A 25,026-nucleotide genomic window follows, 5' to 3' on the forward strand; every position below is an offset into this window, starting at 1 on the left:
TCATTCACTCGCCCACCCTTTTCTCATTCACTCACCGTCTCTCACCCACTTCCCCACCGGCTTCCTCACTATCACTTGTTTGCTTGGTCACTGATTCAACCATTTACTACTCACTGACTTGCTAAGTGTTTACCAATAATCAGCTCACCTGCCCATTCATTCACTTGGTCGCCAGTCACTCGCTTACTCACCTACCCACCCATCCATTTGCTGATTGGTTACTGTCACTCACTTGTACACTAACCCACCCATTCACTTACCCACCCACTTGCTCACTCATTCACTTACCTTCCTATTTGCATGCTCACTTAGTCACGCACTCACCTACCCACTATTGACACGCTTGTTGTTTGTTCACTCATTCACTCATTCTTTGATCCGTCCAGTCACCTATCCACTCGCTGACCCATTCACTTATCTACACACTTGCTCACTGACCACCTCATTCACCCTCAGAATTTGTAAACAGCTCACTCGTATGTAGACATGTTGGTCAGGCAGAGCGACCACTAGTCTGGCGTGTCATGTGACTTCCATCTGTCAATTATGGTCAGCCGTTGCTTTTATTTGATTTAGTGAGCACTCATCTAGAGTGCCCTTGAACAAAATGTTTATGACATTTCAAATGGGTTTGTCAAAGGCAAGCACCAATTGAATCATTAGGACGGGAACAAACAGCGCTTGGACAGCACAAAGTGAGGACGACAAACTAGGCGCTGTTTGTTCCTGTCCTAATGATGTACCAGCCCAGTCCGGCACACGCCTCTTCCAATTGAATAAAACAAGATTAACGTTCATCATCATCAGCAGTCGCCTATTTTTATGTCCTCAGCAGGATGAAGGCCTCTCCCAGCAATCTCCAATTACACCTGTCTTGCGCTAGCTGATTCCAACTTGTGCCTGCAAATTTCTCAATTTTATAAGAGTAACATTACGTTCCTAGTGAAGCGTGCCCACAATGATGTGTTTCGCAGGACTCTTTAGCGAGGACCCAGACGTCTCTCAGTGAGCACATGATGAGCATCAATGAAGTCTACCCAAACAGGCAGCTCACCTACGTCGTCTACGGCCTGGAGAAGTACTTCAAGTGAGTGACTGTCTGTAGCATGCATCTTGGATGCTCTGTGCTTGCTTTAGATAACCTTATTGCTGTTTCATTCTTTTCCGATCGTCAAAGTCAAAGCATGGTAAATTTCTCCTGTTAAAAAAAATCAGGTGCGTGTTAGATTTATACTTTGTCTAGGAAGACTAATTTCATTTGTATCCCAATGTCATTAAGAGCTCTAATGTCATTTCTATATTAATTTTATAATTTGAGCCCATAAAAACTGAGTGTGCATTAGATTCCAGTGCTTATTATAATCAGGCAAAAGCAGCCAAATGAAGCAGCAGTGTGTTTGGGCTTTTTTGATGCTTCTTTAATTCGACCTGGCAGATAATTTTATCAATTTCGGTGGTCCTGTCAAGGTCTAAATAACGGAAGTCGACTACATTCGTTACGTACTAATATTGCCAATAGACATTTTAGATATTCCGGCATTGTATTTGATGATTTGTCATCCATGTTCTTTATATTCATGGTAGGCTGTAGTTATTTTTGATAAGATGGTACTGTACAGTGCAAGAGCCTGCTCCTGTCCCATTAAATGAGTTCGAAGCCTGAGGAATCGCTGAAGTCTGTGAATTATGTTTTTTCCTTTCTTTTAGCACATGTGTGATTACGTAAGCATGACATTTCTTTTTAGATGACGCTACTACATATATTTGTGAGTGTGTGCTTTCCATGATGATTGTTTGAGTTGTGTGTTCCACCGTTCATCTTTTACCATCGTTGGATTTGTTTGTCAGTGTGCTGGTATTGCAGAACTTCGCCAACTGAGCAGAATCTTGCGGGTTCAATTTCCAGCCATGGTGGCAACATTTAAAAGGTGGTGAGATTAAGAGGGGGGGGGGGGGGACCAAAATAAAAAAACACTTAAATTCAGCTGCATGGCAAAGAAACCCATGTGGTCAAAATTGACGTGGAGCATCCGCTGTGGCATTTCTCATATGCCTAGTGTTGCTTTGGTACAGTAGACACTATGATTCATTAGAAATGTTATCAACTAGCCTTTGGCTAAGGATCCAGACAGTGAAGCCTGTGTATTGTGTCAAAGAAATGGTCATAATAAAAGAAGAATTTGAAATTTGAGTTCAAAATGTTCAATTTTAATGCAGTAGCGTTAAGGGGCCCCGTGTCGCAGAAAATCTGGCGTCGGTCTCGGCTTGTGGTGTTCGCAGCAAAGAGAATCATCCCACCACCCTGACCACACAGGCCCTCCGCATGGCGCAGAGGCGCTGGTGAAATAATTGAATTTCTCAAAGTAAAATGCATCATAAAAATCGTAAAGTACGACTTAACCACAACCTGCAGCCTACAGGTATGATAGCGTCAGATTGTAATTTTAATATACGAGAAAACATAATTCTGTTACGCGGAAACTCAAATACAGACCCCTTTTCGAGCATTTCTACCACACGTACAGCGGCGCGCCCCGGTGGGTGTGCCTTGCAAGAACACTATCCAGATGGCGCTCGCCTCCTCGGCAGCCACATGTGGAGGCGAAGTTGGAGAAAAAAGAAAGCTGCAGTTGCCAGGAAGCCTGACAAACCGTCAGGAATCTTTGAATGCTATCATGTTCCACTCTTAAAGGCGAACCTTAAGCGTCCTTCAAATTTTTTCATTTCATCTTTCGCAGTAGCTCAGTGGCTGCACCGCTGCTTAAGCACAGGGTCACAGTGGCCACATTCTGACGAAAATTATACGCAAAAGCACTCGTGTACTGTGCTTTGGGTGCGCATTAAAAAACACCAGGTGGTCAAAATCAATCCTGAGTCTTCTACGACAGTGCTTTTTCATAGACCATTGTGCAGTTTGGGGATGTTAAACCCCATAGCCGAATATTTGGTCTTGCTTTTCACCCCTGACTTTACAACCACAGGCAGCAGAAGAGTCGAGCAAATGCTGAGTACCGTGCCCTGGTGCTGGGCTCCCAGCAGGCAGTTCGCAGGCGCAAGCCGGGAGTCTACGACGGAATCCCCCTCTCCCGCAAGGACATCCAGGAGGTGAGGCAAGGGAAACTGGCACTGCGCAGCGAAGAGCACCACGAGTCCTTGTTTTTGGTGTAGCTAAACTATTTATTTGTGGCTGAACTGGGCTGCTTAGCATGAGAAATTATCCTGAATAGATGTGCTAGCTGTGAATGTGCAAGGGATATCCATGAATAGAAAAGTATATTTTTTTCCCTGACGTTTCATTTTTCTTCTTTTCTTTCACTTTTCAAAGAGCCAAGTCAAGATCTACGACGGTGGATCAGTGGCTTTGGTGTTTTGTTCTTGAGCTCTATGTCACAGGTTAGAATCGCAACTACAGAGGCTGCATTTTGATAGTGGCAGAATGCAAGAACGTTTGTTTGCCTAAAATAAGTGCACCTGCAATTCAAGTGCTAAAACTTGAGGTGGCCAAAACCAATTTAGAGCCCTCTATTAACGGTTGTCTTGTATTACCAAGCCCCATTGGTCCATCCTCAACAGTGTGTCTCAATATTGCCAAACTTGTAAAATATTGCTCGAATCCTACAAAGTCTTGGAAAGCAATCTCACCAGCAGGAAACGGGGTAATTATATTTTGTGCCATGCTCCAGAAATGCTTGTGCTTCATGGCCCATAGAAAAAGTCTTGTGAACATTGCCCCATTAACCTTCTGCCAACAGCATGTCTTATTATAGATTAGTTGGCCGAGTTGGTTAATGATGCCGAAGGCGACGTAAAATGGTGCAAGCCACGAAACAGCTGATTTTTCCTCCGCAGTAACGACGCATGGGAAGAGGAAAGAATCGGGCAACACAAGTACTGTGAACAGAATTGTTGTTTGTCATGTTTTTTTGTTGTCTGTATTTTGTCCGTGATGTGGGGAATCAATCATAAATTACCAGCAGGGCTCATCTCCACATTTTGTAAGACAGGACAGACTGTGAGAAATAAAGGTGTAGCACAGATAAAACAAATGATCGGGCGAGTTGGTGATCCATCATTTCCAGCTGTACATTTTATACTTAGCAGGTAATGCTACAGAGGCTACACAAGTACCTAGAGCGGTCATAGAAGTCTCACTTGTGTGTTTCGCATTGCACTTGTCTTTGTTGATCTGCAACACTTTCTACGGAACAACTACTTCATGTAATTATGACTACAGCTTGTGGATGTAAGGATATGGCAGATGAATTATTATTTGTGCATCTTTGTTGTTGCACCAGGTGGTGTACAATGTTTCTGGCCGCTAGTGCTAGTGGTACAGCTAAAGGGAAACTGAGACATCCACCCAAATGTAGCAATTTGCTACAATGGAAACCCAACCGGGTTCCTCGAAAGAAAGCCTCGCAGTTGAAGAAAAATTCGTCCTGGTCCGGGACTCGAACCCGGGACCACTGCCTTTCCGGGGCAGCCGCTCTACCATCTGAGCTAACCAGGCGGCTAGCAGATGGCAGGGCGAAGTCGAATTTGTCGACAACTCGAAGCAAAGGCAAGTGTATGACATAATAGTTCAGTGGAAATCCGCTAGGTGGAGATAAGTAATTAAAGGGAAACTGAGACATCCACCCAAATGTAGCAATTTGCTACAATGGAAACCCAACCGGGTTCCTCGAAAGAAAGCCTCGCAGTTGAAGAAAAATTCGTCCTGGTCCGGGACTCGAACCCGGGACCACCGCCTTTCCGGGGCAGCCGCTCTACCATCTGAGCTAACCAGGCGGCTAGCAGATGGCAGGGCGAAGTCGAATTTGTCGACAACTCGAAGCAAAGGCAAGTGTGTGATGTAATAGTTCAGTGGAAATCCGCTAGGTGGAGATAAGTAATTAAAGGGAAACTGAGACATCCACCCAAATGTAGCAATTTGCTACAATGGAAACCCAACCGGGTTCCTCGAAAGAAAGCCTCGCAGTTGAAGAAAAATTCGTCCTGGTCCGGGACTCGAACCCGGGACCACTGCCTTTCCGGGGCAGCCGCTCTACCATCTGAGCTAACCAGGCGGCTAGCAGATGGCAGGGCGAAGTCGAATTTGTCGACAACTCGAAGCAAAGGCAAGTGTATGACATAATAGTTCAGTGGAAATCCGCTAGGTGGAGATAAGTAATTAAAGGGAAACTGAGACATCCACCCAAATGTAGCAATTTGCTACAATGGAAACCCAACCGGGTTCCTCGAAAGAAAGCCTCGCAGTTGAAGAAAAATTCGTCCTGGTCCGGGACTCGAACCCGGGACCACTGCCTTTCCGGGGCAGCCGCTCTACCATCTGAGCTAACCAGGCGGCTAGCAGATGGCAGGGCGAAGTCGAATTTGTCAACAACTCGAAGCAAAGGCAAGTGTATGACATAATAGTTCAGTGGAAATCCGCTAGGTGGAGATAAGTAATTAAAGGGAAACTGAGACATCCACCCAAATGTAGCAATTTGCTACAATGGAAACCCAACCGGGTTCCTCGAAAGAAAGCCTCGCAGTTGAAGAAAAATTCGTCCTGGTCCGGGACTCGAACCCGGGACCACCGCCTTTCCGGGGCAGCCGCTCTACCATCTGAGCTAACCAGGCGGCTAGCAGATGGCAGGGCGAAGTCGAATTTGTCGACAACTCGAAGCAAAGGCAAGTGTATGACGTAATAGTTCAGCGGAAATCCGCTAGGTGGAGATAAGTAATTAAAGGGCAACTGAGACATCCACCCAAATGTAGCAATTTGCTACAATTGAAACCCAACCGGGTTCCTCGAAAGAAAGCCTCGCAGTTGAAGAAAAATTCGTCCTGGTCCGGGACTCAAACCCGGGACCACCGCCTTTCCGGGGCAGCCGCTCTACCATCTGAGCTAACCAGGCGGCTAGCAGATGGCAGGGCGAAGTCGAATTTGTCGACAACTCGAAGCAAAGGCAAGTGTATGACGTAATAGTTCAGCGGAAATCCGCTAGGTGGAGATAAGTAATTAAAGGGCAACTGAGACATCCACCCAAATGTAGCAATTTGCTACAATGGAAACCCAACCGGGTTCCTCGAAAGAAAGCCTCGCAGTTGAAGAAAAATTCGTCCTGGTCCGGGACTCAAACCCGGGACCACCGCCTTTCCGGGGCAGCCGCTCTACCGTAATCTGAGCTAACCAGGCGGCTAGCAGATGGCAGGGCGAAGTCGAATTTGTCGACAACTCGAAGCAAAGGCAAGTGTATGATGTAATAGTTCAGCGGAAATCCGCTAGGTGGAGATGAGTAATTAAAGGGAAACTGAGACTGAACTATTACGTCATACACTTGCCTTTGCTTCGAGTTGTCGACAAATTCAACTTCGCCCTGCCATCTGCTAGCCGCCTGGTTAGCTCAGGTGGTAGAGCAGCTGCCCCGGAAAGGCGGTGGTCCCGGGTTCAAGTCCCGGACCAGGACGAATTTTTCTTCAACTGCGAGGCTTTCTTTCGAGGAACCCGGTTGGGTTTCCATTGTGCTACATTTGGGTGGATCTCTCAGTTTCCCTTTAATTACTTATCTCCACCTAGCGGATTTCCGCTGAACTATTACGTCATAGTGGTACAGCTGTGGCTGCTGGTCACACACGCGCCACTCTGTTCATTGGCTGTGCAGATACGTTCAGATCTGTGACACCTTCCACGTAATAATTCTGTCATAGTCAATGACATAAATGGATAAGACTTAATGCTGGATTGAGTTACGTGGCACACACCTTTGTCTTTATTTCATTTGTGACACTATTTTTTGGTTGTAAATGCTAGCAGTTAGAGAAAACCTTCGTAGCATTGCCTGCTATGTATGAAACAAAGTATAGCACACATACTCAGACTCTAGGACTGAAAGACGAAAGAATGAATACAGATGAAGCGTTTGTCCTTGCCTGCCCTTCGTTTTTCAGTTTTCGTACGTATTGGTGCACTAGCTGGATATGATGGTGGGGTGTGGCGCGTGTGTTGCGTCATTTTTTTATATCATCATCCGTCCTGTCTCTCATATTTCTTATTGTCTTTCATATTTGTTTCGGCGTTAAGAGAGCTGGCATGCAAAGTGAGTGGTTTCTGACATTCCTCGGCTGCCTGTGGCTGTGCAGACGCTGGTGCCACTACAGCTGGACAGTGGTGTGACTGTGGCCACCAAGGAGAGCACTGAGGAGCTGGCTGAATATCTGGCCAAGTTCACCCGTGCACTAGCCGAGCGGCCACACAGGTGTGAAGCGGCATCTGTCCCATTGCCATAGCCTTTTGTCTGTTTCTTTTAAAAGTGAAGTTTTCTTTGCCCACCTCCCCGTCGGTTGGCCTCTCGTAGCTCAGTTTCCTGCCAAATAAACTGGGTTGATTTCGAAGACGGTGTAATCTAAGGTGGTGATTTGGTGGGTCAGTGCACAGCACGTGTCCTCTGAAGATTTTTAATGTGGATTGTAATACGGACTGATGCCGCAGGCAGTGAAATCCTTCATAATCCTGATAAGGTTGTCGCATTATAGTCGCTCAGGTGTACGACGTGTGCCTAGCTTCCTTGACTCTTTCTCCAGGTTTGGCGTCAGCGTCTCGCCTAGTAGTGTTAGCATGGGGTCTCCCGCAGAGCTGTGGTTACGGGGAAAACAACATTTACAAAGCACAAAGGTCATCCCGCTGGATAGGTTCAACAGAGGTTTTCCAAGCTCGCATTGGTTTGCATGCATCGTGCGTCTCTTTGCATAGCATTTACTTGAAATGATACAAGCAAGCTTTGCATATTATAGGTTTCCACAAGTGCATAGGATTTTCCATAACATTTTAGCCATTGCCTATGTGAGGGGTTCCCAAACTGGGTTCCGTGAATGGCATTTTAAGGCTCCACGAGCGGCCAAAACGAATCAGACCAACTCCCCTTCGGAGCACTGGTATATTAGAGTTTGAATTTAGCAGTTAAAGCCACCACATTCGCACTTCAGTAGTCTTCACGAGAAAGACCATTGTGGCAGCGGTGTTTAGGACTCATTACTTGATAAGCATATCGGTGGGAAAAAGGGGTAGGGAAGGGATTTGTGAGACTCTGGGAAGCCAGGTGGGGTTCCCCAGGACCAGAAAGTTTTGGAACCCTTGGCCTATGCTATAGTCAGTATGCCAGTTGTCGTCAGATCACCGAAGCTAAAGTAAGCATTTGGCTCAGCCAGTAGATGGGACGGAGATCGCATGGGAACTCTGGGTGGTGATGGATTCCCTTCTGCTGCAGATTGCTCTTGGTGTCTCCCTTCCTTGAGTGAGAGACTAATTGCAGTGTCCACACAAAAGCAGACACTGGCCTCCATACATGCTTGACAAGTGCTGTCAACCATTTTTAACAGCAGCGCAGGAAAAGATGGAGCACAAGAGAAGGAGAGGCACATGATCACGACTTGCAACAGAATTTGTTAGGGGAACTTAGAGCTTAAATAAAAACTAGGAGCGCATGCGCACGGGCTGTACAACATAAAAGAACACCACTATAAAAAAAAGAAAGCAAAAAAAACAATAACATCAGCAGAAGTCCAAACGATGTCATTTGAGATAGGAATTTTCAGCTGGGTTTAGGTGTACAGAGAGCAAGTTGCCCAGTTTTCGGTTTTGCTAAAGTGCTGTTAATACATACAGCATGATATACGTGCCTGCAATGGACCACACCCAGTGTGCCTAGGGATGCAAGATTTCCGTAAATTTTGAGCGGGAGCTGGAAAACGTTTTTTAGTAAATCTTTTGTTTCCCAGTAAATTTCAGTAAATGTTGGAAATTTTGAGAAAAATTGAAACTCCAGTCAAAATGACATATTTATTATTCCAGCAATAAAAAGTAATTATGGTCAAATACATGTGATAATTACTTAAGAACATGAAGAAAATGAAATGAACACTTTGTTCTCTTCTACGAAAGATTGGTTATTTGATAACCGAGAACAACCTAACTCAGAGTCCTAGTCACTCTGGTTGTGCGCACTCGCATTAGAATTGATCGTGGCTGCTTCCACACTCAAATTTGATTGTACATGAACGAGTTTCATGACACGTTTTCTTGTAAGCCTGTCACGAAGCTTGTTACAAACATTTCCAAACAAAGACCAGTGTTGTTGACAACTGGCAGATGGCAAAGGTATCTGCAGCAGCCTAGTAGCTATAGGTGTCAGTGGCTGATTAGCGCAATAGCCTTGCCACCAGGTGGACGGTTCCACGTGCTTTGCAGAGTCCCAGATGCCAGTCCTGGACCAAAACCCAGAGGGCATCCTTATTCCCCTACATTTGAAAGCTATGCTACGTTTTCAAAACGAAACTGAAAGCATATAATGAAGGCACTTGGAAAAGTGTGCTGCCGTTCTTTTGTTGCCGTTGTCGCTTCTAGAACCGTATGCTGCACAGTAGAGAATGGCAAGTATGTATTACTGTGTGTGTAATTTTTTTTTTACTTTCTCTGTGGTGAAAAAAACATCAACAAAAGACAAAATAGTATTATGTTTTTTATTACCTAATCTTTCCGGGCTTTTTTCCAGCCCTTGCATCTCTGAGTGTGCCTGCCCAGGCACGCAGAGCAGTGACGGACTACATTGTGCATTGTCCTGGAACAGGACTCTGGAGACCATCTCTAGGGTTTGTGCTGGAGGACGGCTGTTGCAGCCACACGCCAGGGCACTGGACTTGGCCTTTGTCATTGCCCTTCTTTCCCACATTGTTGCAATTCCCTCCCATACATGATTTGCTGCAGTCGCTCAGTGGCTATGGCGTTCTGCTGCTGAACACGAGGTTCCACGTTCAACTCCCATCCCGCTTTAGCATTCCAACAAGGGGGGAATGCAAAAATGTTCATGTAACCAAGGTTTGTGTGAACACTAAAAAACTGCAGGTGGTCAAAAATCAGATTGCAGAAATAAGCATCTCGTATAGCCATTGTCAGGGCATTCAACCTGCATTGAACGTGTCAATCAGTCAACCTCCATACACGCAAATCTCTCTTGCTGCTTGAACATTTTCAATGTAGTGTGCTCACACAAGGCTTTGATCACACTTTTCATGACAGCACAGAAATAACTTTTTTCATCTGTGTGTAGCCCCCAACTTCTCTTTGCAGCGAACACATAACAACTTGTCCTGTCATGCCTCCAAACCTTCCTCCCCCATGCTGGTCTTCCTCTCCATGCTGCTGCATCTTCTCGCTAGGAGTTTTCTAGTCTCCACGTTGTCATGCCAGCATTAACATCTCTCTGCAGTCCACAGTCCAACAGTCGTCTGCTGTCTCAACATGGAGGTCCTAAAATGTTCAGATCTTCCTGTTCCTAAACACCATAAGTGAGCAAATTTCTTAATGCAACAGTGTGACTAAGGCCCGAATTGTGAAACCTTAAGCCGTCACTGCAGTTAGGATAGCTTATGTCACTTACTGAAGCGTTGTTAGCGAAGGTTTCCTTGGTGCTTCCTCTGCATAAGGCAGCCCAAAAGTTATGTACGTGCTTTCTTTTCCACTCCTGAGCCTGCACGAGCACTTCACCTCACTTCTTTCCCCACGTGATACACAACTTGGTGCGCAGGCTGTTGCCTGTTGCTTATGACAAGTCTCCTTGAACCCACATGCATGGGATCTATTCCCATGCCTGCCAGCTCTCGGGAATGTTCTGTAACGTTTACGAACTAGGGCTTGTTTTATGATTTTATGAATGTTGCGTCAAGTTTTATGAAACATGAATCCTGCTCACAAAAAAAGTTTCATTGGTCAGTCTCTGATCCATCCATTGGAAATCTTCTGATGACGAAAAAACAAAAGAGAGGTACTTGCTTCTTACACGTTTCTACAGAGAAGTATCTAAAGTAGGAAAAATCATCAGCAACAGCAGAGTTGCCTAAGCAGCCAGTTTCATATAAAGACAATTTGCTGCTTGCCCGTCTTTGCGTGTGCGCACCATGTAAAGGTAACATCATGTAAAGGCAATGCGCATCGGTAACAGAATGCGCGTGTATATCCCTCAAAAGGCACGGGATCGGAGCAAGCTTTTTAAAACGTATGCCATCCCCCTCTTCCTCCCCTTTTCGTGTTGTATTTGTGGGATTTTTACAAATTTTAACGTTCTCACTTTGGAAGGTATGCATTGCCTACTCTATGTAAGTGCTGCTTTTGTGGGGATGAGCGTATGTGAGGCCCTTTCTAAATTTGGGGCTGGTTGGAAGGGCCTCGTAGTGGCTTGGTACTGATATTTTAAGAAGTAATTAATCTCAAACGGGGGAGCTTGAAAGCACTGATGACTTGATTTTTTGGCGATCACTTTCAGAAATACTAGTTTCGCTTTCATGAGACTTGGCTCATTTTGGCACCGAATCCCTCGGAAGCGTATGGCCGACAGTGCTCTTGGCACTGATAACATAACAAGCTTGGCACAGCGCCAGAAACAGTTGTCGGGGACGCTTTCGGTGCTGAGTCACCTGAAATTTCGCGAAAGTGACACTATCTCCCAAAGTGATTGCTCGAGAATACTGTCTCCTTCTCAGACGACGATAAGTGAAGAGAACTTGTTTCTAAATTGATTCCTTGAATAAAGATACCATTTCTATTTCCATTCACATTGCGTTACATTCGCAATTTTATTCTTTTTTATTTCGCGGACTGAAAAGTCGACCCTCGCATTACAATCGGGGTCGAGTTACATTCGAGTAAATACGGTACTTTGCAGAAAGGAAGCGCGAAATTTTCTTAACATGAGAATAGGAAGTGGTTCAAGTAAAAGAAAGGTTTCATAATTTGTGCGCAAGGGGTCGGAACAAATGGGGGCATCTGCAGGTTCTTATGCCTTTGCGTCCCCAACTGCCCAGGGAGGCCAAGCAGAGTCGTCCGCTGCAACACCTGGCCCCCGGCTCGCTGTCCAAGCACGACAGCCTGCGGCGCACCTGGCAGGCGCAGCTGGAGCAGTTTGCCAGCGTCAGCCGAGATGTGGCCGAGGCCATTGTGTGCCAGTACCCAGGGCCCAAGCTCCTCCTACAGGTGGCCAGTTGTTTGCTCATGAATCTATGTTGTCACTACAGGGCAATGTACTGGGCTGTGCCTGAGGCTCTACAGTAGCCAACCACATTTTTGCTTTATTCTATCATCTCTCTCTTGCCTAAGGCTCTTTGGTCACGCAGTTGAGTCTCGCCATAACAAATTGGCATCAGAGGCAAGGAAATATTTGTCATTAATGCTTGAAAAAAAGTCAAGTGCAGTGCAATGTGTGATGGAACAAAAAGTGACGGGAGTTACATTTATGTGAATCGAAGACAGCGGTGTGGATTGCAGAGTAAATTGGTGTAACCCAGTGTTCTTGTTGAGATTAAGAGGAACAAAAGGAGTTGAGCAGGCCATATAATGCATAGAACAAATAACCCTTTGTTCTATTAAAGTTACAGAATGGTTACCGAGGGAAAGGAAATGGGAGTTGAGAACAGCAGAGAACTAGTGGTGTGATGAGTAAGGCTTGCGTTGGGGCTAGTTGGAATATCATACTTCTACTTATAAAGCAGCACTGCAAAGTTGAAACACGAGGATGAAAACAGCACAGACAAAGCGCATCTATGAACTGTTTATTAAAACAAACAGGGGGTGTACATTGCGGGCAACAACGCTATGCACCATGTGCACATCCCACAATGTACACCCCGTTTGTTTTAATAAACATTTGATAGATGAGCTTCGTCTGTGCTGTTTTTGTCCCTGCGTTTCAACTTTACAGCGCTGCTTTATAAGTACAAGGTGTGGTGCGGTTAGAAGATTTGCAGGCACAACTTAGAATCAGCTGATGCAAGACACAGGCAATTGGAGATCGCTGGCAGAAGCCTTTGTCCTGCACTGTACATAAGAATGGCCTGGCAGTGATGATGAGGATTTGAAGAAGTGAGAATTTGTGAGCGTTAGTTTAGGGGGTGTCCATGTGTGTCATTGAATGTGCATTTTCCCAGGCATATCAAGCATGCAAGAATCGTGCAGAAGGAGAAACGCTGCTGGCAGACATCCAGGTAGGCCATTGCCATCAATACCCTCTGGCTGAAGTAAATTGGCATATGCACAAAATGTGTTCTAGTTGCCCAACTTACGGGATGCATACCTAAATTAAGAAAAGGAGAAACTGCACTGTTTCTTTATGAACCCTGAGCATTACAGAACACAGGTGCAAGATATATTTCTTTTACAGTGGACCCTGACTATATTAGCAAATTTCTAAGCAGCAAGCATTGTTTATTTGCAGCGTAATCTGTCGAAGAGAAGTGCATGGCTGAAAACCGAGACAGGACGGGTGCTTCATCTGTTATGTTTGCACTTTAAGCAATGAATGTCTTCAAACCGGCCCTGTTGTGTAACCTTGAGGGATAAATTCGGTTTCGCTATAGTCATCAATCAGCGGAATATGTAGTAGTGTGGAGGCCTTTGTGTAGCTTTCCCATGATGCAGTGCAATGGAGGCTAAACTTGTCATAAATGTCCACTTCACTAGCTTACAGTAAGACTGATGTTTCTGGAATTACAGAAGTGTGCTTTACCAGCCCAGCCTAACCTAACGTTCCTCCTAGTGGCCCTTTATGCAGCGGCCCTGTAGTACTTGGTTTGGCCATCACAGCCTTCCGGTTTAGGTTCTTTCTTCTCAGTACTTACTTGATCAACAAGCGAACTGAAGGGAGCTGTCAGTTTCGTTTAGTATCTTATGTGTAGTTTAATATGTTGCAAACAAGCTTCAGCCTTGCTGCAGTGGTTGCTGAACTTTTCACCAACTGCAGGTGCGGAGAGGCGCAGGAGCGCTGCAGTCAACACGTCGCGTGGGCCCCGTCGTGTCGGGACGCATCTACCGATTCTTTCTGGCGACAGACCAGGATGCCTACTTTGATTGAGCACCATTTGCTATACGAGGTGGCAGTGGATGAGGCAGGCCCCAGCTCAAGACATCACAGCAGAAACGGCTCACCTGTGTGGCATTACGTTAATGCACTGCTACGTGCCTCACATTTTGCTGTATTGCAGGCTCTGAAACTACCTATGCTCCATTTCATCAGCGCTGTACAGTGCTGTGAAGGCTAGGGTCTGTGTCAGCCAAACAGTAACGAGAGCCAGCTGTGTGCTTCCACAGAAATGACGAGGGCTCACCCATTGTGCACCACTGATTCTTCCACGAAGCTTCCATTCACTCAGTGTGATGCAGGGAGTGATCAGAGGCAGATAATGGGGGATCATATCAGCGTATGCCTGCATGCAGAAGTATCTTGTCTTCGAATCATGTTTGGCATTGATAGCTTGCTTTTACCCAAGTGGCACAGCAAGTGTATATATTTATGTAAATAGTTAGCTAGCAAAGTGCAGAATTATGTGTATGTGATTTGCACAGTATCGCACATTTTCCTTTTTTTTTCGAAGGAAAGAAAGGAATGAGGTAATTACGAGTTATGCTTACTAAGCTGAGGAATTCTATCTTTTGGAATCTCTCAGGCAGGCATCAATTTGAGCAGAACCAGGGGATCTTAATTTTTATTTTGAGCAATCCAGATTTTAGATTAAATTTTCTATGACGTTGGCTGTATCTTAACGTGCTGACTGGATTTTTTATATTCCTTTATATATATATATATTCTTTATATGTTTTTAATGACTTAAAATTGTTGGGTTGTTAATTTATATAGAGTAGTGACAATATCAATACTGGACCAAGTAGTTGAAATTGATGGTGCGAATTCTTGTATTGAAACTAAGTTTCTTTTGCAACTGTACATTCATTGACTAGCCCTGCTATTTTGGTGTAAATAAAGTTTTTTATATTTGTAACTTGCTTGTGAATAGTTGTCGTACTAACGTTGCACTGCAAGGACTTGTGATCTGGGGTTTCCAGATTAGCCTGCATGTGCACCACCACCGATGATCTCCGAGGATGTGGGCAGAACAGACTAGCTGTTTTGCATGCGTTCCTATTGATTGATTGCTCAATAAGCAACCACTATCAGAAGAGAAGAAACACAGAACAGTTGTACAATTGAAAGGGACGTGTGGCCATACAATAAAAAGACAATAAAGAGAAGCACTGAATCAGTTCAAACTGATAAAGAATTCTTTAAAAACTCTATTTTCATTATATTGGTGCCAATAGGTTCATTATTAGAACAGGAAATAAAGGTGAAAGTTTCATTTTTTAAATTTCGCACCAGAAGCCCAGCGCTGGTAGGTCAATGTGGCGTCACGGATTTGAAGTTATATTTATTGCGATAGAAATTATATGGACACTCCAAGTGGGCATGTCTGCCGTTGCTGTGATGTTCCATATTAAGTCTGAACACGATGACATCATCGCTGTATGCTGTATGTGCAAGTGAAAGCTTGCGAGAGTCAGCCGACAATTGCGGCTCAATCTTGCGCACGCGAGCGAGAAAAGCGGGCGAAGCGCGTTGTCTTCTGTCACGCGCAACGCACGGGTGGGGGGAGCTCCACAATCGCAGTCTTTCCTGAAATAGCTTGGTGACAAGCGCCAGCCTGCGGACAAATGTGTTCACAGGAGGTAGATTTGGCAAAAGCAACGGTGGCGGCGACAAAACAAATGCGAACGTCTTGGACATGAGTGAAAAACAATTTCCGCCCACTTTGGCACTTCCGCTATCTTTTTGGTAGCGGTGAAAGTTTCTCGTAGAGAAGTTCGGCTGTCATGCCAGCAACGTTGACGGCCACAGTGACAGTTCGCTTTCCATTGCGCCCATCGACCGCGCTTCTCGGGTGTCGCAGCTGTGGGAGCACTACGAAGAGATGCACTTTTGTTCAATCCGCCTCGACAGTCCCGGGGGTTCCAACGACGGAATACGTAGTAATACTTCATGTTGTCTTTATGTGCTCCCCCCCACCCCCCCCCCGGCAACATCGGCATTCTATACCGTCAGCGCATGAGAGAGACTGAGACCGACAACGGTGCTACTCTGGGATTGTGACAAGGGGAGGTCCGAAAGGTAAGTTCCTGCAGGTGCAAGTTCAGAACCACGCCCCTCGTTCAAGGTCCATACCGAAGAACAGCCTTGTGGGACACGATCGCAGCGAACCGTCTCCACATTTGCATGTATCAGCATTAGCTCTGGCTGCAGTATCTGGATCGAACGGCTATCCCTGCTGTGTGCGGTGCGATAACCGAGACCACGCGATAAGACTGCCGCATCACATTGTCAGCTGATGAGATTAGATGCAGATTCAATGGCAAGAACTGTGGTTTTAAATGTGGCAGAGAGGGACATGTCCCATAAAAGTGCCACAACGCATCGTGTATCAAGTGTCATCAAGTGGTGTTCGAAACGTCATCTTTCAGCACATTGCGCATTATGAAAACAATTAAGCCCATCACCCGAGAGCAGTAAAACACGTACCATCCATGAGACTACGAGAAGGGACAAATCAGCAGTGACAAGTGCTTCTTCTAACAGTACTACGCCAGCACCTGCCCTGATGCAAATGGCCACAAGTATGGGTGTCTGGAAAGCCTCATTTCGTTTTAGTTCGCTTACTGCTTGAAACCAGCAGCCAGAGAACGTTCATTTGATGCGACCTGTCCAAAAGGCTTGACTTGCCTTCCCTCGGGACAGGAGAACTCTCTGTGCTGACGTTTGGCACTTATAAGTGTTCCCGCCATTACAGCTGTCACAGCATCAGGCTCAAGCTTCACAATCACGGTAAACGCGTTGGAAGTACCTGAAGTCTGCACTGTGAAGACTTGAGCCATCGGACAAGATCTGCTCTCACAGTTGTGTGAAAGCAATGCTTGTCGCTGACGAGTATCAATGGGATGATCGGCCGAGACCAAACAATCAGTATCCTGATAGGATCTGGAAAAATAGAACGCCGAAGCAGCGACCTCTGCGCAGCAGAGACTGTCTTTGGTTTGATAGTGCAAGGTGTTTACCCATGAAAGCCCGCCACTGGTTTACCTGCTTCGAACACCAGCACGTCTGCCCGATTCCCTGCATGTGAACAGAAGAGGCAAAGTGTATACGACATTGTTGACCCTGCGGAGATGTGGCGACTTTGTGCAATAGCGATCACAGATACAGAGAAGATGCCGATGACACTTGCCATTCCACTGAAGAAGTCGCTCAGCTCAGTCCCACTATACAATGTAAATATATGGGACAGGGTGAGCTGCTTCAAGCCAATGGTAGAAACGTGGAATTTCTTCGCGAAGGCTTGCAGTGTGATTTTGCAGGACTAGCTGGCTATCAAATGCGTTCCATGCGCTGCCTCCAGCTGTGCAGGTCATCACGTAAAGGGAATAGACGAGTGGAAAAAAGGCGATACATGACTGTTTTGGGGAACGATACAGCATGGTAAAAGTTGGTGCATTTCTGATTTCTTGCTCCATAATTAAGAAAAAATTTGCACTTACGAAAAATATAGTTTAACATTTGAGGTTTTCGGACACGAAAAAATCATTTACCAACTCCGGTGAGCACCTCTCGCCGTAAAAGATATTCAAGAAACGCTAGTTAACATATGAAAGGCAGCAAACATAAAATTTGAAAATGTTGATCATAGCGTTATTCTTTTTACGAATGACGTGTAACACATTCAGCCAGAAGAAAACTTGAATGTTTTGCAAATCGTCATTGAACCTTCAGTCCTGCTGTCGTATGTACGGCGAGTGTCCGGACATGCAACGGAAGGTGAAAGGGACGGCTGCATTTCCGAAGGCGTGGATGTGTTGTGCCACAACAAGCCCAAGGTGTCCAAACTGCCTTACGTAAGGTGACTGAATATTTGCGAGAAAAGTCCCTTTGTGTTATTCCCGCTGACAAAGAGGGTAGATTTGTCGTTTAACCCGAAGGTCAGTTTACCAGCAAGGCAATGGATGCTATCACCTCTCTGTTCAATAAGCTGCGGAAAGTTGTATTATCTAAGGGGAAAACAAAAGCAAAAAAAGCTGTGTAATAGCCTAGACCTTGAACTTCTAGCTAAGCATGTGGATAAAAGTGAAAGAAACAGTTTGCAAGTATTGTTTTCCACAAAATCTCACAAAGTGGCATGCCCTCTAAGGGTAATCATTTCTGAATGTGATTCCTGGCAGAAGACTGTTGCAGGTTTTCTGAAACAAAAATTAAATCTCTTGGACATCAACGATCCGTTTGCGGTAAAGAATTCAGAAATTGTGGAATTTTTAGCAGATAATTCCGATAAGCGCATGACTGCCATGTCCGTAGACGTAAAAGACCTGTATTATTCGATCCCTCATGACCAACTTGCTTGTGTTGAAGACAGTATAGATTGCTTTGGGTCTGTCGCGTTTCAGAATGCCGCTGGTGTATCAGTGGCAGGGTTCGTAGAACTTTTACATTTTTATCTAAACTCGACCTACGCGGAATGGAATCATGATGTATATTTACAGAAATGTGGTGTTTGCATAGGGTCTTGCATAGCACCGGTTCTTAGCTATTTGTTTTTGGCGCACCGTTACAGGATGGTAGCCACCCATCTACAAGATTTTAAGGTTTTAAAGGTTTTCAGATTTGTTGATGATTATTTAATTTTAATAGACAACAGTGTATAGACAACGTTGATCAGGACCTTACATCATTTTTAAGACTTTTTTCGAACTGTTTTAAGCCACTTGATTTGACCCATTAACTACCAGCTGACAACAAATTGCAATTTTTAGATTTAAAGCTCATTTTTGCAGAAACCCACATAAGCTGGTATTACCGTCCTAGGGCCAACAAACCACTCCTTTCGTATTCTTCCTCCCACTCGAAGCTTGTCAAACGGGCAATTGTGAACATGTGCTTCACCAATGCTATGAAAAAATCATGTCCTGTCATGATACCCGTCAGCCTGAGCGAGCAAGTCAGTCGGCTTACTGCGGCTGGTTATCCCAAAGATGTGCTTGTTTCCGTGGCGGAAGGCTTGTTGAGGAAGTGCAAGACCGCAGTGAACAATCCACAGAAAGAAAAAAGACAGCGGTGATTCTGTACATCCATGGTATTTCCCATAGGCTGAAGGGGGTTGCTAATAAGGTGAATGTGACGTTGATATTCTCTGCTCCAGAGAAGCTATCAAAGTTGTGTAAGCTGACAAACCCTTATCCCAAACAATCAAAGGGATGTAAAGTCAAGCATAGGAATAAGGATGTGAAGTGCTCGTAAGGGGTGGCTTACCGTATTCCGTTAACTTGTGGTCGGGTATACATAGGGCAAACTGGCAGATGCCTTAATAAAAGGCTTGCAGAACACAAGCGTAATGTTGCAAAACCAAGGGACGGAAACATTTCTCAACACTGCCATGATTGTCCCAACAAAACGTGCAAACCAATGTTCGGCGCATGCACAGTGGAGGCCAGGAGCAACAACTGCAGCATGCGTGAGATAATCGAAGCCTGGCTGATTCGGAAAAAGGAAGCAGACTGTGTTAGTACACCGTCAGTTAATCTTTCTGACAAGGAAATCGCGTTCCTGGATGGCATTGACGTGCGCATGCGTAGATTGTGATTTGTCTTTTGCTTTTTGTTTGCCTCTGTGTTTCAATAAACGTCAGTTGAAAGTTAGCGCTGTCCTGCGTCTCTGTCACGTCCCTGTCTTTTTTGAATTGCGCTTGTAGCGGCCGCGAGAGGGCCACAACGTGCAGGCAACGTGCAAATGGGGCTGAGTACCTAACGGAACATGAAAAATATGTGACGGCTAAAGGTAGCAGAAATGCAGCTGTGATGAAAAATAGGGCACTGTGGAATTACAATAGGTATGAAGTGGTGAGAGGGATTTGGAAAAGGGTGATGGTCCCTAGTTTGACTTTCGGCAATGCGGTCCTGTGCATGAGATCAGAAGTTCGAGCAAGGTTGGAAGTTAAGCAGCGAGGGGTAGGTAGACTGGCTCTGGGAGCACACGGAAATGCACCAAATCGGGGGGTACAGGGTGACATGGGATGGACGTCATTCGAGGGCAGGGAAGCCAGCAGCAAGATAGAATTTGAGGAGCGATTGAGAGAAATGGCAGAAAAGCGGTGGGCAAGGAGAGTTTTCAGTTATTTGTACATGAGGAATGTTGATACAAAATGGAGGAAGCTGACCAGAAAACTCAATCAAATATTTGGACTGCAGGAGGGGTGCAAACCAGGAAACAGCGGTTAAGAAAAAGGTTAAGGAAACAGAGAGGGGTCTGTGGAAAACAGGGATGCAGACGAAATGAGCACTGGGAACATACCGAACTTTCAAGCAAGAAATTGCCAAAGAAAATATCTACGATAATTCTAGGGGAACTTTCTAGCGCTAACTTTCAACTGTTTGAAGCCAGAACGGGAGTATTGCGGACTAAGATGTACCGAGTCAAGTACCAAGGTATAGACACATTGTGCTGTGCGTGTGGAGAAGAAGAGGAAACGGCTGAACAACTCATACTTTTCTGTAAAGGGCTTAACCCTACAGTGCAAGGCAACGGGGCTGATTTTTTCAAAGCATTGGGGTTTAGGGACAGTGAAGGCAAAATAGACTTTAAGCAGGTAGAAATAACCAAACAGAGGTTATCTGATTGGTGGATAAAATCAAGGCAGGGGTGAAATTTCACCCACCACAAAGTACAAAAATATGTTAATAGTCATGGCTGGGTGGCGTATGCCACCGCCTGGTTTAAAGGGTTCAGCCTCATCCATCCATCCATCCATCCATCCATCCATCCAGGGTAGGCAAGGGCGAGCAGCGAGCGCATCTCCGAACCGGTTGCACCCGCGCCTCCGTCCTCCACTCTCCACCAATGGTGACGAGTGGAAAGGGCGAGCAGCCCGAAGGGGGCTGAAGCAAAATAAAAAATAAAACCAGTTGACAGTTGGGATCACACCGTGGTTGGGATTCACACTGTCGAGTTGTCTCTCTCTCTCCTCCGTGCGTACTCGCGTCCTAACACTCTAAAGGCTTAGCCAATATGAGGTGCCCACATATCTCGCTTTTGCCGCCGTCGCCAGCAGGATGAAAGATGAGGCTATGCTGAATATAAGAGAGATCATGCCCGCCGACCCTGACCCCTACAATTCCAGACCGCACTCGTTCCTTCACTCTCAGCTGTGTCCTCCGTCTCCTTCAACTGCCCTCAATCTACCTCATAGTTACCGATCGGCCAGACGTCGTTCTTCTTCGCCCTACCGCCACTGTACTTCTCCGTTTCGCCCCACTTCCCATTTTGCTGGCTAACACTCGGAAAACTGTTTTTCGAGGGAAAACTGCTTCCGATCGGTCCTCAAGAATTCCTCCTGTTCACCCTGACAACATACGTTATGCAACTATATGAATTAAGGTATTCTCGTAAAAGCTCTTGTGGATACCGATGCCACCGTTCTTGTTCTGCGTAGTGACCCGTGTTCAGTGTCTCCGAAAAGTAAAAATGCTTTATCTTGCACCTATGTTGAGCTGCCGTTAATACTGTATTCATTCACTCCAATAAACAGAGTTTTCAACGGGTTTTTATCGCTGGAATTCACCATCACATTGAGTTAATCGTGCTTCCCACTTGTATCCATGAACTTATTCTTGGTTAGGACATCCTACACTCTGTTTCAGCCGTCCTTTCATGTAGAGGGAAAGTTGTAAATGTCACAGATACAGCGCTTACACCGATTTCTAACTGTACACCTTCAGGCTTGAACTTGGTTGTCGCTGCAGGCTATGTCATGGTCACAAAGAAGTATCTGTCACATCCAGACGGATCGCCGATGATGGAGACGCTCTAGTCGCTTCTTCTTTCCGATGTACTTCTCGCGGAATTCTCATCGCCTCTTGTCTCGTGCAGTCTTCACAAGACCGCGCTCACTGACACTCAACCTATCTTTAAAGTCACGCTTTGCTGTAGCGCATTGCTACATCTCGCACTGTACGGAGACATTTGGAGGGAATGACAAGATTACAGGGTAGGTGAGACATGAATGTTTCAAGGAACGTAGCTGGTACATTTCCGATCTCTTTCTCCGTAATTATGAAGAAAGAACGCGCTTCAGATAAGTATAGTTGATCCGATATATAGGGATTGAAGATACGAAAGATCATTAATTAAATCCCGTCACCTCTCAAAGTAACTTGTAATTAAACAACACCACTGAACGAACAAGAGAGAGCAAACATATAATTTAAAGATGTTGATTCCAGCGTTATTCTTTATTTTAGAGATGAACCCAGATGAACCCAACTTGTCTTGACAAGTTGAATCATTGGCGGCGATATGAGGCTAGCAGATCTTCAGGTAGTGGTTTTTTCGGATCGAAACAAAAGCCGCTTGTTCCTCCCAGCATACTCGTTGGGAAACAATGACATGGAGGTGAGCAGACAGAGGGACATTGGTTTGGGTTGCACTGCAAAAAACAAGAAAGAATGCGGTTATTTCGCTGCGCAGGACAGAAAAACCTTGGTTTCTCAACATTGATTTTACTAATACATGTCATTACTAACTGTCCCATTTCGCTCTGGGTTAAGTGTATGAACTCTCTTTAAAAGCGGGTTTCAAGAATACGGCTTACACCTTAGATTTATCGTATGAAGATAGCTGCCTTCGCAATTATCAGTTAAGAACGGCTTCAGTGGCACAACTAATACGTTTTAATTCTTAAACGAAACAGCAGTATTGTCTGCAACACTTTAAATATGTAGATGTTCATCAGCGTTTCACTAAAGAAACGCTTGTGGTGTAACTGGTGTTGGGACTCGTCAATCTGGGAAATTTCTGTACAATCTTAAACATCTATTAAACAAACGTCATCGACCTCAACCAACACATTAGGAATTGCACCAACCCAAATTTTATATTGTCCTTGACGCGTTGCTGCACACGCATTCATTCGCCACGTGTTCGTTTAGTCACAATTTGCGTTATTTCCTGCAGCGTCTATCGCTTCTCCAGTGTTTGATAAGAAATCAGTTTTCAATCCTTGCGCCTCTGATTCGTTTCATGTCAGACAAACCTCCCTTGAGCATAACCTATACCGTGAGGAGGTCGAGCCCAACGAGAACAGTTGGGCTTGACCTGCTCGTCTGAAGTTAGTCGAATTAGTCAAGGCCATTGTTCTCTCATCGATGCCACGTTCCCCTTTTATTGATTCCTGGATGTTCTGGCAGGCCTGTTGAATATTCTTTATTCTTATCCTGGTGTAGAGCCTGGAATGTAACGTTCTCACTATAATCCCAACATCTCAGGAAAGCGACATTTCTGTATTTGGTGGTTTTCCTCCAAGCTACGTTCGCAGTGACCTATGTACAATACGGTCCACCAAGTCTTGCAAATTTAAAGAAGGCGATATTCAGTGAAACGACATTTTGCAACGAGTAAAGTAAACAAATGTGGCAATTAATCGAAGCGCATTGTTGCGCACAGGTGACCCATACACACTGCGAACGGCGTCAAAAGGCACTTATGGTGGGATAGGAATATGTGTGATCTGGCTGGGGTTGGATCACCGCTGAATTGATAGCCATTTAAGTATCCTTACGTTATTTGTATGCGAAAGCATTGTGACTTCTCTAAGTTAGCACCATTAAGGACTTCTTAAAGGGCCACTAAAGCAAAACAATAAACCTGCTTAGACTGATAAAGTATTCTTCGAGAACTCTGCTGTCATGAATTACACTGCAATAGATCAATTATTAGAAGAGAATATGAAGCTCAAAGTTAAAATTTGTTTTGAATTTTGTGCAGAAACCCCAACGTCAGCACTTCAGTGTGACGTAACGACTTCTAAAGTAACTTCGTATTTGGGCCACGTTGGCTCAGTAAAAGTTCGCGAAACTTATCATATTCAGTCTTTGGCTCATTTAGAACACAATGTACGTAGCCAATGTTTACCGCTAAAGAATTAACTGGCACCTAGAAGACGCTGTCAAAATCTATGACGTCACCGTGAGCTGGTGCGGGAACTTCAAGGTGGTGTCGCTATCACCTTCTGTGTTTTTCGTTTCTTTCTTGCTTACCAAGCGGCTGCTCGCGGTAAGAGTGGTGTTTTCGGTATTGTGGAAGGGTAATCTACTGATACCGAAGAAATTACTTTTACCTGTAGGCTTATGCCTCAGGAGCAAAGGAAAGACACGGCTGACCCGAATCGATGTCAGAATAGAACAGCCGGCCGTGGCTTCACGTGCCACGGCCCGGCGCCATCTTTATTTTCTTCTCATGCGGGCACGCGTTTCGGGTTCTACGCGCCGCCCAAAGGAGGGCGCTACATCCTTTTGGTGTCCCTTTAAGTACTACAACGTGTTTGCGTTCCGTTATTCGTTTTCCTTTCTCTGTGTTCATTAATCACCAGACCGCAACCATTCAAAACTCATCGCCAAGTAGCTACGAGTTCATATTGTGATTGCTTCAGTATACGCTTCACGTTATGACATATGACGTGATGTCATACATGAACACCTTGGAACCAATTTCCCTTCCAATTATCACTTGACCATGATACGTGACATCTTTCATTGTCACGTGTCCTTAAAGGACCCCTAAACCACCTCAGATATTTTTTGAACATTGCAAGTAAACAGGCGCATCGAGTTCAGAATGCCGTCACGATCAACGATGCCAAACGCTGCAGCGCTACGCGCCGCGGGCGCGCCACAAAAAAGAAAAAAAAAAGAAGAAAAAAAAAAGAAAACAATGACGTCCTCCTCCCCTCGCCTTGCCGGTAACCCCAGCCAAAGTATTGACCCTTTTCGCGGAGCAGTTTGCTCTAGAGGAACGAGATGGCGCTATCGGCGGCGCGCCATACGTTGCCTCAGCGAATGCACCCGAATACGAAACCACTACTGCCTCTGCCCTGCTACTATGCGATCAGCTGTCGGAAATGCAAGTGGGTGTTCGCTCGTGCACTGTGCCCAATTCATGCTGCAAAATGTGCAACGATAAAGGGAACGCGTGTGCGGTAGTTAGCTGCAAAAATAGTGATTCGCATACTAATGAATGTAATCAACCTGTGTCGCCGCTGCTACATAAGGACTGCCTGTGTTGTCGGCCCTTCGCGATGCACGGCTTTCCTTGAGGATAAAAAAGGATAATTCATCCGCCATTGCTGTATACTAAA

The 25,026-nt window shown here is 45.3% G+C and overlaps 1 protein-coding gene and 3 non-coding genes across 5 annotated transcripts; 1 reads left to right on the forward strand and 3 right to left on the reverse strand.

Annotated features, from left to right (window-relative positions):
• Positions 1-738: 738 nt before the first annotated feature.
• On the forward strand, positions 739-14,803 carry LOC119453447 (crossover junction endonuclease EME1). 2 transcript variants are annotated; one of them, XM_049668158.1, is made up of 7 exons: positions 739-1,087; positions 1,708-1,722; positions 2,982-3,105; positions 7,126-7,241; positions 11,839-12,007; positions 12,958-13,014; positions 13,770-14,803. In XM_049668158.1, exons 1-7 carry the CDS (start codon positions 1,014-1,016, stop codon positions 13,878-13,880), a joined length of 666 nt encoding a protein of 221 aa, XP_049524115.1. In that variant the 5' UTR covers positions 739-1,013; the 3' UTR covers positions 13,881-14,803. The 2 variants fall into 2 exon arrangements, with proteins under 2 accessions (XP_049524115.1, XP_037571406.2); XM_037715478.2 differs by lacking the exon at positions 1,708-1,722 and having other exon boundaries at positions 745-1,087.
• On the reverse strand, positions 4,436-4,510 carry Trnas-gga (transfer RNA serine (anticodon GGA)). The gene has a single exon. It is a non-coding gene; the product is annotated as a tRNA-Ser (tRNA).
• Positions 4,992-5,066, reverse strand: Trnas-gga (transfer RNA serine (anticodon GGA)). The gene has a single exon. It is a non-coding gene; the product is annotated as a tRNA-Ser (tRNA).
• Positions 5,270-5,344, reverse strand: Trnas-gga (transfer RNA serine (anticodon GGA)). Its single transcript has one exon. It is a non-coding gene; the product is annotated as a tRNA-Ser (tRNA).
• Positions 14,804-25,026: the final 10,223 nt, after the last annotated feature.

Source organism: Dermacentor silvarum, chromosome 5 (assembly GCF_013339745.2).
Source record: "Dermacentor silvarum isolate Dsil-2018 chromosome 5, BIME_Dsil_1.4, whole genome shotgun sequence".
Taxonomy (NCBI): Eukaryota; Metazoa; Arthropoda; class Arachnida; order Ixodida; family Ixodidae; genus Dermacentor; species Dermacentor silvarum.